General features: G+C 65.0%; 1 protein-coding gene across 3 annotated transcripts in view; it reads left to right on the forward strand.

Annotated features, from left to right (window-relative positions):
- PKN1 (protein kinase N1) overlaps positions 1-13,184 on the forward strand; it is a 44,364-nt gene that overhangs the window by 16,690 nt on the left and 14,490 nt on the right. For 2 of the 3 annotated variants that reach the window (XM_071212764.1, XM_058290295.2), the window contains 5 exons: positions 1,183-1,483; positions 3,780-3,931; positions 6,906-7,041; positions 11,101-11,246; positions 12,538-12,751. In XM_071212764.1, coding sequence (XP_071068865.1) covers positions 3,899-3,931; positions 6,906-7,041; positions 11,101-11,246; positions 12,538-12,751 — 529 coding nt within the window. In that variant the 5' untranslated portion in view covers positions 1,183-1,483; positions 3,780-3,898. Of the gene's footprint in view, positions 1-555; positions 604-1,182; positions 1,484-3,779; positions 3,932-6,905; positions 7,042-11,100; positions 11,247-12,537; positions 12,752-13,184 lie in introns of those variants that run through there. The other variant, XM_058290294.2, reaches the window with a different exon arrangement.

A 13,184-nucleotide genomic window follows, 5' to 3' on the forward strand; every position in this document is an offset into this window, starting at 1 on the left:
GATGAGACTGCACACACGTGTGCTCCATGCACAACCATGGGTCAGTGTTCTGTGCACACGCCCTTAGAGATGAGACTGCACACACGTGTGCTCCATGCACAACCATGGGTCAGTGTTCTGTGCACACGCCCTTAGAGATGAGACTGCACACACGTGTGCTCCATGCACAACCATGGGTCAGTGTTCTGTGCACACGCCCTTAGAGATGAGACTGCACACGTGTGTTCCATGCACACAACCATGGGTCAGTGTTCTGTGCACACGCCCTTAGAGATGAGACTGCACACACGTGTGAGCCCATGTTCGTGCGCCCACCCATGTCCCGGGAGCCCGTGTCTGCTCACGGAAGCCGATTCGTCCCGCACCCACCAGCGGCGTGGGCGTGTGCCCGCACGTGTCCCCCGGGGTGCCTGGGGGAAGCGGGCCGGGCCCTGGAGGAGGGGTCAGGAGGCAGGTCCCCAGATGCCCTGAGCGAGCCGCACGCCGCGGGGCCTGCTGGGAGCGCGCAGGAAAGAGGAAGTGGCGGGCCGAGGCTCAGGAAGAGGGCGGGGTCCTCACCTTGCACCTAGGATGGCGGAGGCCGAGCCCCCTTCCGACCAGGAGGTGGGGGCCGGGGTCCCCGGGGGGGCTGGCGCAGGAGGCCCCAAGAAGGACAGGCCGGGGTGGGGGGGGCGTGCCTGCTGCCGCAGCACCGAGCTGCACAGGGGACGGGACGGGGCTGCGGGCTCAGCGGCGTCTCGGAGGAAGGAAATACGGGGGGCCCTTTGGGGCGCCAGGCCTGGACCTGGAGGAGGGAGGCGGCTTTGCTCTTTAGGGTCCTGGTTGTAGAAGACGGGTGGGGCGTGTGGGGGAGAGGGGCCGGTTCTCGCACTTCCTGGTTTGGGGAGACAACTGCGGGAAGACGGGGCCTGCTCTCGGGACCTCCTAGTTGGGGGGGACAGCTGCGGGGACGCGGGGCCTGCTCTCGGGACCTCCTAGTTGTGGGGGACAGCTGTGGGGAGATGGGACTGCCCTTGGCACTTGCTGCTTTGGGGCGTCAATGCCGGGTGCTGGGGCCTCTCCCCGAGTCCCGCTGCCCGATGAAGGGAAACAGGGCCCCTAGCCCGGGAAGACGGGGCCCTGCCCTGGCCTCCCGGTTCCGGGGTCCTCCCGGCCCCCCTGACCCTGCCCCGTCCCCCGCAGAGCGAGCCGCACAGCGGGTCCCTGCTGGAGCAGCTGGGCCTGGCGGGCGCGGACCTGGCGGCGCCCGGGGTGCAGCAGCAGCTGGAGCTGGAGCGGGAGCGGCTGCGGCGGGAGATCCGCAAGGAGCTGAAGCTGAAGGAGGGCGCCGAGAACCTGCGGCGCGCCACCACCGACCTGGGCCGCAGCCTCGGGCCCGTGGAGGTGCTGCTGCGCGGCTCCGCGCGCCGCCTCGAGCTGCTGCACCAGCAGCTGCAGGAGCTGCACGCGCACGTCGTGCTGCCGGACCCTGCGGCCGCCCCGGGTGAGCTGCGGGCCCCGGGGGTGGGGGCGCGGCTCCCTCACAGCCAGGCCCGCACCCAGGCGCGCAGCGCCGGCCCCACGTCCCCCGGAGAGACACACGGTCACAGCGGCACCCAGGCGCGCAGCGCCGGCCCCACGTCCCCCGGAGAGACACACGGTCACGGCGGCACCCAGGCGTGCAGCGCCGGCCCCACGTCCCCCGGAGAGACACACGGTCACGGCGGCACCCAGGCGTGCAGCGCCGGCCCCACGTCCCCCGGAGAGACACACGGTCACGGCGGCACCCAGGCGTGCAGCGCCGGCCCCACGTCCCCCGGAGAGACACACGGTCACGGCGGCACCCAGGCGTGCAGCGCCGGCCCCACGTCCCCCGGAGAGACACACGGTCACGGCGGCACCCAGGCGTGCAGCGCCGGCCCCACGTCCCCCGGAGAGACACACGGTCACGGCGGCACCCAGGCGCGCAGCGCCGGCCCCACGTCCCCCGGAGAGACTCACGGTCACACCAGCACCCAGATGTGCAACGCCGGCTCTGTGTCCCCCGGGGAGACACACACAGTCACACCAGCACCCAGACCTGCAGTGCCCGCTCTGTGTCCCCTGGAGAGGCACACGGTCACACCAGCACCCATGCAGCGCCCACTCCACGTCCCTCAGAGAGACACACGCAGTCACACCCGCACCCAGATGTGCATCGCTAGCTCCACGTCCCTCAGAAAGACACACGGTCACTTGCACACCCAGACATGCAGTGCCCGCTCTGTGTCCCCCAGAGAGACTCACACAGTCACACCAGCACGCAGATGTGCAGCGCCAGCTCTACGTCCCCAAGAGAGACACACACAGTCACACCCACACCCAGAAGTTCAGTGCCAGCCCCGCGTGCCCCGGAGAGACACACGGTCACACTGGTACCCAGATGTGGAGTGCCCGCTCTGTGTCCCCCAGAGAGACACACAGTCACACCAGCACCAGACGTGCAATGCCATCTCTATGTCCCCCTAAGAGACACACGCAGTTACACCGCACGCAGGCGTGCAGCACCAGCTCTACGTCCCTGAGAGAGACAAACGCAGTCACATCAGCACCCAGATATGCAACACCAGCTCTGTGTTCCTAAGAGAGGTACTCATGGTCACACCCACACTCAGATGTGCAACAACGGCTCCATGTCCCTCAGAGAGACACACACGGTCATACCCACACCCAGGGGTGCAACACCAGCTCCATGTCCCCGAGAGAGACACGGTCACACCCACACCGAGGCATGCAACACTGGCTCCATGTCCCCCAGAGAGACACACAGTCACACCCACACCCAGATGTGCAGCACCTGCTCTGCGTCCCCCTGAGAGACACACGCAGTCACACCAGCACGCAGGCGTGCAACACCAGCTGTGTCCCTCAGAGGCACATGTGGTCACACCCACACCCAGATGTGCAACATCAGCTCCCTGTCCCTGAGAGACACGCGGTTTCACCCACACCCAGATGTGCAACATCAGCTCCATATCCCTCAGACACACAGTCACACCCACACTCAGGCGTGCAACACCAGCTCTGTCCTCCAAAGAGACCCACACAATCACACCTGCACCCAGAAAACACCAAAAGATCCTCTCACAGTCCCACCAACAAAGACTCACCCGTGGTCACGCTAACCCCAGTGACACAGCTCCCCAGCCCCAACCGCCTCACGATCTCACCCACAGCCGGAGCCCTGCCCGACAGCCAGACAGCCCCCAAAGGCGCGGCGTCACCCACACCGGCCCCTCCCAACACAAGGGCTGGCCGAGTCCCGGAGCCCGCTGCGGGCCTGCCAGTGCTCAGAGGCACAGAGGAGGGGGGCAGCCAGCACCCCCCGATCTCCTGCGGTCGCCCCTGCACCTGGAGCCCCCGCCCCAGCCACACCAGTCTCCAGAGACCCCCGGTGCCGCCAGCACCGGGAGGCACGCACGCTCGGCTGTGCCCGGGATTCCGGCACAGACATGCCGGCACCCAGAAGTCCCGACTTGTAGTTGTATTGGCATCACTGGGCACGTGGGGCCGCCTCGACAGCTGGGGTCTCACGATCGCCCTGCACCCTGACAGCTCATGGTCGCCCGAGCACTAGACACCCACTGGGGCCTGTGATTCACGGGCGACCTCACCCCTGCACTGACCCGTGCACGCAGGCCCACCCAAGCAGCCAGGGGCTCCCACACATGCCCGGAGACTTGCTGGGTCGTGGGTGGGGGGGTTTGGGCGGAAGCTTCCGGGCCCAGGCCCCAGGGTGACGTGCTCGTTCCGCCCTCCAGATGCGCCCCTGTCACCGGGAGCGGGCGGCACGGCCTGCTCGGCCACCAGCCTGAGCCGCGTGGCCGGCCTGGAGAAGCAGCTGGCCATCGAGCTGAAGGTGAAGCAGGGGGCCGAGAACATGATCCAGACCTACAGCAACGGCAGCGTCAAGGTGGGTGCCGCGCGCCCGTGCGCCCCGCAGCTCACACGCTCTGCCGCGCCCTCACCCCGCACGCACCGCCACGCGCACGCGCTGGGCACGTGCGTGCACACACGCCCCACGCGTGCACATCCACACATCCACATGCTCTACACACATCGCCATGCACTTGTATGCACACACCCTCTTATGCACACATGCATGCACATCCACACGCCCTACACGCACCGCCATGCACTTGTATGCACACACCCTATATGCACACACGCCCCACATGCATGCACAACCACACATCCACACGCCCTACACGCACCACCACACACTTGTATGCACACACCCTGTATGCACACATGCACACACGCCCCACACACCCCCACACATTTGTGTGCACACACCCTGTATGCACACATGCACACACACCCCGCATGTGCACATCCACACATATCCACACACCGTAACACACCGCCACGCTCTTGTGTGCACACACCCTCTATGTACACATGCACACATGCACACACGCCCCACATGTGCACATCCACATGCCCTACACGCACCGCCACGCTCTTGTGTGCACAACCACATATTCACACGCCCTACCTGCACCGCCATACACGTGCACACACTGCATGCTCACGCACATGCACACTTGCCCCACGTGTGCACATCCACACGCTCTACACGCACTGCCACACACTTGCGTGCGCGCACCCTGTATGCACACATGCACACACCCTATATGCACCACCACCCAGGGCACACACTGCATGCTCACGCACATGCACACATGCCCACGTGTGCACATCCACTGCTCTACACACACTCCACACACTTTGCGTGCACAGCCTGCACGCGCACACGCTCCCCACATACGTGCACACCCACACACATGCGCTCATGCACACGGCCACACACTTGCATGCACAGCATGCACACACATCCCACACGCGCACACCCCCACACACACGTGCTCACGCATGCGACCACACACTTGCGTACACACACCCTGCATGCACACGCACACGTGCACACACACCCCACACGCGCGCGCACCCCCACATGTGCTCATGCATACGGCCACGTGCAGCTGCCCCCGAGGGAGGCTGGGTGCCTCCAGCCTGGGGGTCGAGGGGCTGACAGGGTGACCTGGAGATAGACCCGGGGGGCAGGTGGCTAACGGGGCAAACGGGAAGCGCGGCGACATGGGCAACGGCAGGAAGATACGGCGCAGATGATAGTCAGCCCCCGCGCCCGCTCTGGATGCCCGCCGCTGGGGCGTGCTCTCGCCTGGTTCTGAACTTCGCGCGGCTAGAACCAAGCAGCGCGCCCGCCTGCCTGGGCGGATTTGCCTGCGTGCTGCCCTGGGTCCGTTACAGCCCCCAGGGAAGCTCCCTGAGCGCGACTCTGAGAGCCGAGCCGCGCGCGGGGCCGGGGCTTCCTGGCGGCCCGCTCCTGGGGGCCAGCTGGTCCAGCCCACGGCGGGCGTGTGGGCTTTGGGCCCCGGCCTGAGCACGGCCATTCAGAGCCAGCCGGCCAGCAGGCAGCGCCCAAGGGCCCGACGCCCAGGGTGGCTGAAGAAATACAAACGAGGTCTTTCCCAATCTTTCTTTCACCATCTCCTCCCCAGCCCCAGAAGCCAGTTTGACCCTTTTCCCTCATAACTATGCCCCACAAAAAATGCCTTTTGTGGTAGAAGACACAGATCATAAAACTGACGATTGTGACCACATGAAAGCGCACGCTTCAGGGGCGCTAAAGCACTTTCTCACCCTCTACGTAGGCCCAGAACATTCTCATCACCCCAAAAGGAACCCATGCCATGCCACCCCCCACTCCCCCCACCCCTGGCGACCATCTCCGGCTGTCTGCCTCTGTGGATTTGCCTGTGCTGGACATTTCTCATAAATGGAGTCACATAGTATGTGGCCCTTCGTGCTTGGCTTCTTTTCTCTGAGCATCACGTTTTCAGGATTCGTCCCTATTGTCACATGTATCAAAACATCATCCCTTTTTTTTTTTTTTAAGATTTTATTTATTTATTTATTTCTCTTCCCTCCCCTGCACCCCGGTCGTCTGTTCTCTGTGTCTATTTGCTGCTGCTTTTTTGTCTGCCTCCGTGGCACAGGAATCTGTGTTTCTTTCTGTTGCGTCATCTTGTTGTGTCAGCTCTCCGTGTGTGCGGGGCCATTCCTGGGCAGGCTGCCCTGTCTCTTGCGCTGAGTGGCTCTCCTTAAGGGGCGCACTCCTTGAGCGTGGGGCTCCCCTACGCGGGGGACACCCCTGCGTGGCAGGGCACTCCTTGCGCGCATCAGCACTGCGCATGGGCCAGCTCCACACGGGTCAGGAGGCCCGGGGTTTGAATCCTGGACCCTCCATTTGGTAGACGGATGCTCTATCAGTTGAGCCACATCCGCTTCCCCCATTAAACTTTAATCCCTCAAATAAGTTATGTATTTGTGCTTTATACACAAAAAGAGCAAAAGTGTTTCACACATGCCCCCCTCTGGGGGTGACGTGGCCCCCGGTTGAACATGCACGGACAAGACATACATGTTTTGCAGGGGCTCATCCAGGGGCAAACACCGTCCAGAGCGGACGGAGAGATCCCCAGTTGGTTCCCAGCATTTGCGCACACACGGGGTCCCGGGCTGCACCTGCTCCCAGACACCCCAGGAGCCTCCCACAGACCCCTGGCCCTCCACCCCGCAGACGAGACCTTCTCACACACAACCACACGGCTGCCGACAGACCGGACCCTCACAGATCCCCCCGGCGGGGGTCAGCACGGCCACACCCTGCACTCCGCGGCCGTGGAAACCACCGGCCCAGAGAGGCTTCCCGGGATCACGCGGCAGTAGGCGCAGAGCGCCAGCTGAGCCCCGGGCGCGCTCTCCGTGCCCCCGGGCACAGGCGGACGCTCCACCCGGCGTAGCGGGCACGCAGGGCCGGTGGGCCCCGGCCGTCCCCTCACGCCCGCCTCTGCCCCCAGGACCGGAAGCTGCTGCTGACGGCCCAGCAGATGCTGCAGGACAGTAAGACAAAAATCAACATCATCCGGATGCAGCTCCGCCGGGCCCTGCAGGCCGGCCAGCTGGAGAGCCAGGCGCCCCCCGACGACACCCCAGGTGAGCCCCGCACCCTGGGCCAGCCCACCCTGCGTCCCGCCCTGCGTCCATTCCTGGCCCCCTCTGGGCCCCCGCTGCCCATTTTGTCCCACGCTGGGGTCAGACTCAACTGGCCAGTCTGGGTGGGCAGTGGCTGGCGGGCTGAATCCCACCTGCAGCTAAAGTTTGTTTTTTCGGTAAAGATTTATTATTTATTTATTTCTCTCCCCTCCCCCCCACCCCGGTTGTCTGTTCTCTGTGTCTATTTGCTGCATCTTCTTCTTTGTCTGCTTCTGTTGTTGTCAGCGGCACGGGAATCTGTGTTTCTTTTTGTTGCGTCATCTTGTGTCAGCTCTCCGTGTGTGCGGCGCCATTCCTGGGCGGGCTTCACTTTCTTTTGCACTGGGCAGCTCTCCTTGTGGGGCACACTCCTTCCATGTGGGGCTCCCCTACTCAGGGACACCCCTGCCTGGCAGGGCACTCCTTGCGCGGATCAGCACTGCGCACGGGCCAGCTCCACACGGGTCAAGGAGGCCCGGGGTTTGAACTGTGGACCTCCCATGTGGTAGGCGGACGCCCTAACCACTGGGCCGAGGCCGCCTTCCCTGTAATAAAGTTTTCTTGGCACGCAGCCATGCCCATTCATCACCCCGCTGGCTTTCAGGCTACAAGGATCAAGTTGAGTCGCTGCGACAGATCCCCTGCGGCCTACAAAGCCAAACATATTTTTCGTCTGGCCCTTTAGGGAAAAAGCTTTTGCTGACCCAGGAGTAGGTGGTTGCCTTGTCTTCTTGGTGGCCCCGAGAGCATGAGTCGGTGTCCACGGCAGGTGCATGCATTGTCCTAACTTCCTGGGACAAAAGACCGCGCACCGGTGCCTTACGACAGAAGTCTGTCGCCTCCCAGTTCTGGAGGCACGTCCCAAATCAAGGTGCTCACTGGAACCCCCGGAAGGAAAGATCTCTTCTTGCCACTTCCAGTCGCGCTCGTTGGCATTGCTCTCTTCTCTGCCTCCGCCACCGTGTGGCCGTCACCGCCCGTCGGTCTCTGTCAGGTTCTCCCCTTCTTGTAAGGACACCAGTTGTCTTGGATGAGGCCCACGTTCAGTCTTGTCCTAACAAATCACCAATTTCATCAAAGATCCAATTTCCAAAGAAAGTCCCGTCCGCGGGAGTGAGAACTCGAGCCTGTCATTTTTGGGGGTGCCCAGTGCAGCCGGTGATGCACGTGCGCGTTTGACCGTGGGAGGGCATCTCCCAAAACTGGGCACTCCAAGATGCGAGAGCGTCTCGTGGATGGGGGACGACGCCTGTGCCAGTGTCACGGCGCGTGACGGTTTGTACGCGCGTGGGACTCTAGCTACGATGGCAACGTAGGTACGTCTCGGGGGTGTCCATGTGCTGCCAATATCCGTGGGCGCCCCAGGCTTTGCGTGGGACAGTCCGATCGTGTCCCCCGGCCTCCGGGTGATGTCATAACCATGGCGATGGTGTGGCCGTCGCAGGGCCGGGGGCTATGGCGCGGCTGGAACACCGGAGCTCGTGGGCCTCTGTGCACGTGCGCGTCCAGGTGAGAGCCACGCACCTGTGGGCGAGGCTGACCAGGGACCAGGCGTCCGTCTGGGTCGTGGAGGACCTCACGGCCGTGGGGCAGTGTGACGACGACCTCATGCCGTGGCGGTGGCCTGTCCTCGTGCCCATCCCTCTGCCGGCCGGTGACCGGCCGAGTCTGGCGTCGGCCTCCGGCCGTGTCCTTGTGACTTCGTCCCGTGGCATTGGGACGCTGAGCTGCGGGGGACACTGAGCCTCTGTGGCCGCGGAGGGGCAGCTCGTTGCCTGCCCCTGTGGCAGAGCAGGTGTCCCTTGGGATTCTCCCCAGGTAGGGTTTGGAGACAGGGGGACTGAGCCCCTTTTCCTGACCCTGCGCCTGGGCGTAAGGGCGTTTCCTCCTTGTGACGGGGACCTTTTGCCTCTGTGATGTGACCTTGTGCCTGGGGGCGGCAGGGATATGTCGGTGGGATGACATATCCAGGGAGACGGACGCCAGAGAGCGCCCTGCGCTGGCGGCAGAGAGCGGGGCTTGCTGTGCCTGTGGGTGATAAGGTGCTGCTCTGTCACTAGCTACTGGTGAGGGACAGGGTGTTCATGTCGCTGCTTACCCGTGGGCGACAAGGTGCCTGTGTTGCTGTGTCCCTGTGGGTGACAGGGTGCTCAGGTGCTGTGTCCCATCAACTGATAGGGTGCTCGTGTCACCTTGTCTCCGTGGGTGACACGGTGCTCATGTTGCCGTGTCCCTGTGGGTGACAGGGTGCCCGTGTCGCCTTGTCCCTGTGGGTGACAAGGTACTCGTGTCACTGTGTCCCCGTGGGTGACATGGTACTCAGGTGCTGCGTCCCATCGAGTGACAGGGTGCTCATGTCACATTGTCCCTGTGGGTGACAGGGTGCTTGCGTCCCCGTGTCCCTGTGGGTGACAGGGTGCCCATGTCACCTTGTCCCTGTGGGTGACAAGGTACTCGTGTCACTGTGTCCCCGTGGGTGACATGGTACTCAGGTGCTGCGTCCCATCGAGTGACAGGGTGCTCATGTCACATTGTCCCTGTGGGTGACAGGGTGCTTGTGTCCCCGTGTCCCTGTGGGTGACAGGGTGCCCGTGTCACCTTGTCCCTGTGGGTGGCAGGGTGCCTGTGTTGCTCTTTCCCCATGGGTGACAGGGTGCTCAGGTGCTGTGTCCCTGTGGGTGACAGGGTGCTCATGTCACCTTGTCCCTGTGGGTGACAGGGTGCTCATGTCACCTTGTCCCTGTGGGTGACAGGGTGCCCGTGTCGCCGTGTCCCTGTGGGTGACAGGGTGCCCGTGTCGCCTTGTCCCTGTGGGTGACAGGGTGCCTGTGTCACTGTGTCCCCGTGGGTGACAGGGTGCTCAGGTGCTGTGTCCCATCTAGTGACAGGGTGCTCAGGTGCTGTGTCCCTGTGGGTGAGAGGGTGCTCCTGTAACCTTTTCCTGTAGGTGACAGAGTGCTCAGGTCGCCTTGTCCCTGTGGGTGACGGTGCTCGTGTCACCTTGTCCTTGTGGGTGACAGGGTACTCGTGTCACCTTGTCCCTGTGGGTGACAGGGTGCCCATGTCGCTGTGTCCCTGTGGGTGACAGGGTACCTGTGTCACCTTGTCTCCATGGGTGGCAGAGTACTCATGTCATCTTGTCCCTGTGGGTGACAGTGCTCGTGTCACCGTGTTTTTGTGGGTGGCAGGGTGTTCGTGTCGCTGTGTCCCCATGGGTGACAGGGTGCTCAGGTACTGTGTCCCTGTGGGTGACAGGGTGCTCCTGTCACCTTGTTCCTGCAGGTGACAGAGTGCTCAAGTCGCCATGTCCCTGTGGGTGACAGGGTGCTTGTGTCACTGTGTCCCCGTGGGTGACAGGGTACTCAGGCACTGTGTCCCATCTAGTGACGGTGCTCAGGTGCTGTGTCCCTGTGGGTGACAGGGTGCTCCTGTCACCTTGTTCCTGTGGGTGACGGTGCTCAAGTCGCCTTGTCGCTGTGGGTGACAGGGTGCTCATTTTGCTGTGTGTCTGTGGGTGTTAAGATGCTCATGCCCCGGTGTCCCTCCGGGTGGCCGAGTGACACTGTGTGTGCCAGCACCCCTCTGCTGGCGGCACCTGTGTGTGGCTGCGCCCCTGAGGCTGCCCACCCGCCCACGGGCATCTCTGCTTCTGGGTGGCAGTGTGACTGCCGCACGGGGACCGTCCTGGGTGAAGCATGTGAGCGCCGTGTGACAGTGTGGCTGCGCCCCCGCATATGTGGGCGACAGTGTGCCTGGTTTGGGGCAACACCCAAGAAGCCAGCGTGTGCCTGTGAGTGGGGACCTCCGTGCGGCGCCATGATGTGCCCGAGCCTGTCCCTGTGACACCGCCGGTGGGGGGTGGGACCCTGATGGTGGGCGATGGCAGCGTCACTGTGTCACTGCGCCCCTCCCCCGGAGGCGCGAGGTGCCCCCAGTGCTGGGCGGGCTGCCCACGGCCGGGTCTGGGTCCTGGCTGGTGGGGGTTGGACCCAGGCGCCTCACTGCCCCGGGTGCCCGCAGGGGCCCCAGACCTGGGGGCTGTGGAGCTGCGCATCGAGGAGCTGCGGCACCACTTCCGCGTGGAGCACGCCGTGGCCGAGGGCGCCAAGAACGTGCTGCGCCTGCTCAGCGCTGCCAAGGCCCCCGACCGCAGGGCCGTCAGCGAGGTGAGGGGCGGGGCCTCGGCGGGGGCGGGGCCTCGGCGGGGGCGGGGCCGGGAGGAGCCGCAGCGGGGCGAGAGGGGAGGAGCCTTGTTAGGGGCGGGACGTCTAGGGGAACCTTGTGGGGGCGGGGCCTCGGCGGGGGCGGGGCCTCGGCGGGGGCGGGGCCGGGAGGAGCCGCAGCGGGGCGAGAGGGGAGGAGCCTTGTTAGGGGCGGGGCATCTAGGGGAACCTTGTGGGAGCGGGGCCTCACCGGGGGCGGGGCTGGGAGGAGCCCCAGTGGGGTGAGAGGGGAGGAGCCTTGCCAGGGGCAAGGCATCTAGGGGAACCCTGTGGGGGCGGGGCCTCGGGGGCGGGGCTGGGAGGAGAGGCAGTGGGTGAGAGGGGAGGAGCCTTGCCAGGGGTGGGTCATCTAGGGGACTCCTGTGGGGTGGGGCCTCAGTGGGGGCGGGGTATCTAGGGGACCCTTGTAGGGGCAGGGCCTCACTGGACAAGGTCTTGAGGGAAGGAGCCTCATTAGGGGCGGGGCCTCGAGGGGAGGAGCTGCTGTGGGCGGAGCCTCCCTGGGACAGGGCCTTGAAGGAGGAACCTCACTAAGGGCAGGGCATCTAGGGGAAGCTTGTAGGGGCGGGGCCTCGAGGGGAGGAGCTGCTGTGGGCGGGACCTCACTGGGACAGGGCCTTGAGGGGGAGGAGCCTCCTTAGGGGTGGGGCCCCAAGGAGGAGGGGCCATTGTGGGCGGGGCCTCACTGGGACAGGGCCTCGAGGGGGAGGAGCCTCTCAAGGGGAGGAGCTGCTGTGGGCGAGGCCTCACTGGGACAGGACCTTGAGGAGGAGGAGCCTCATTAGGGGTGGGGCCCCGAGGGAAAGGAGCCGTTGTGGGCGGGGCCTCACGGACAGGGCCTCGAGGGGGAGGAGCCTCGAGGGGGCGGGGCCTTGCCGGGGCGGGGCCTTGGGAGGCGGGGCCTTGGTGAGGCGGGTCTGTGTGCCTCTGGCAAGACCCCAGCAAGCAATAGAGCCGGGCGAGGACTCGGTGAGGGGTGGAGCCTTGACAGAGGAGTTCCTAGGTGAAGCAGGACCCCCAAGAAGGTGGGGCAGCCCCTCGGCGAGGGGCGAGGTTTGGGGGAAGCCCCAAAGTGGGACCAAGGTGTGTGGAGCCCAGGCCTCCAGGGAGGAGCCCAGGGTGGAACTGGGGCGGGGCCTGAGCCTGTTGGGGGGCGGGCCGTCCAGTGCCCCTCCCCAGGCCCCGCCCCCAGGCTGCCCCCACCCCAACCCCACCCCTCCCACTCCCGCCCCAGGCCCAGGAGAAGCTGACCGAGTCCAACCAGAAGCTGGGGCTGCTGCGGGAGTCCCTGGAGCGCAGGCTCGGGGAGCTGCCCGCCGACCACCCCAAGGGGCGGCTGCTGCGCGAGGAGCTGGCCGCCGCCTCCTCCCCCGCCTTCAGCGCCCTTCTGGCCGGGCCCTTCCCCGCCACGCATTACAGCACCCTGTGCAAGCCCGCGCCGCTCACAGGTGAGCCCGTAGCCCCGGGACCCCCGGTCCTGGAGGCCCCGATCCCCGGCCCCAGACCTCCACTCTCCCCAGCTGTGGTTTCCCCCCACCCACTCCCCCCCATGCCCCTCCTACAGCACCTCGCTAGTGCTGGACCCATTTCTTCAGGCTGCACAGCCCCGTGCACCCGGGACCTCCTGCCCACGCCCCACCCCACGCCAGCTCTCGGTCACCCCAGTCCCCCAGCCCAAACCCACCCCGCGAACTCCAGCCAGACCTGCCGAACCCTGAACCTCTGAGACCCCAAGCCCCCAGCCCCATCCTCAGACCCCCCAGACCAGGCTGTCGAATCCCACCCTGGGTGCTCCCAGCCCTTTGCTGCTCCCCCTTGCCTGGAGCCCCAGCTTCTGCCCGGAACCTCAAACACAGCGTCCGGATCCCTCCCCTTCCCCGG

Source organism: Dasypus novemcinctus, chromosome 30 (assembly GCF_030445035.2).
Source record: "Dasypus novemcinctus isolate mDasNov1 chromosome 30, mDasNov1.1.hap2, whole genome shotgun sequence".
Lineage (NCBI taxonomy): Eukaryota > Metazoa > Chordata > Mammalia > Cingulata > Dasypodidae > Dasypus > Dasypus novemcinctus.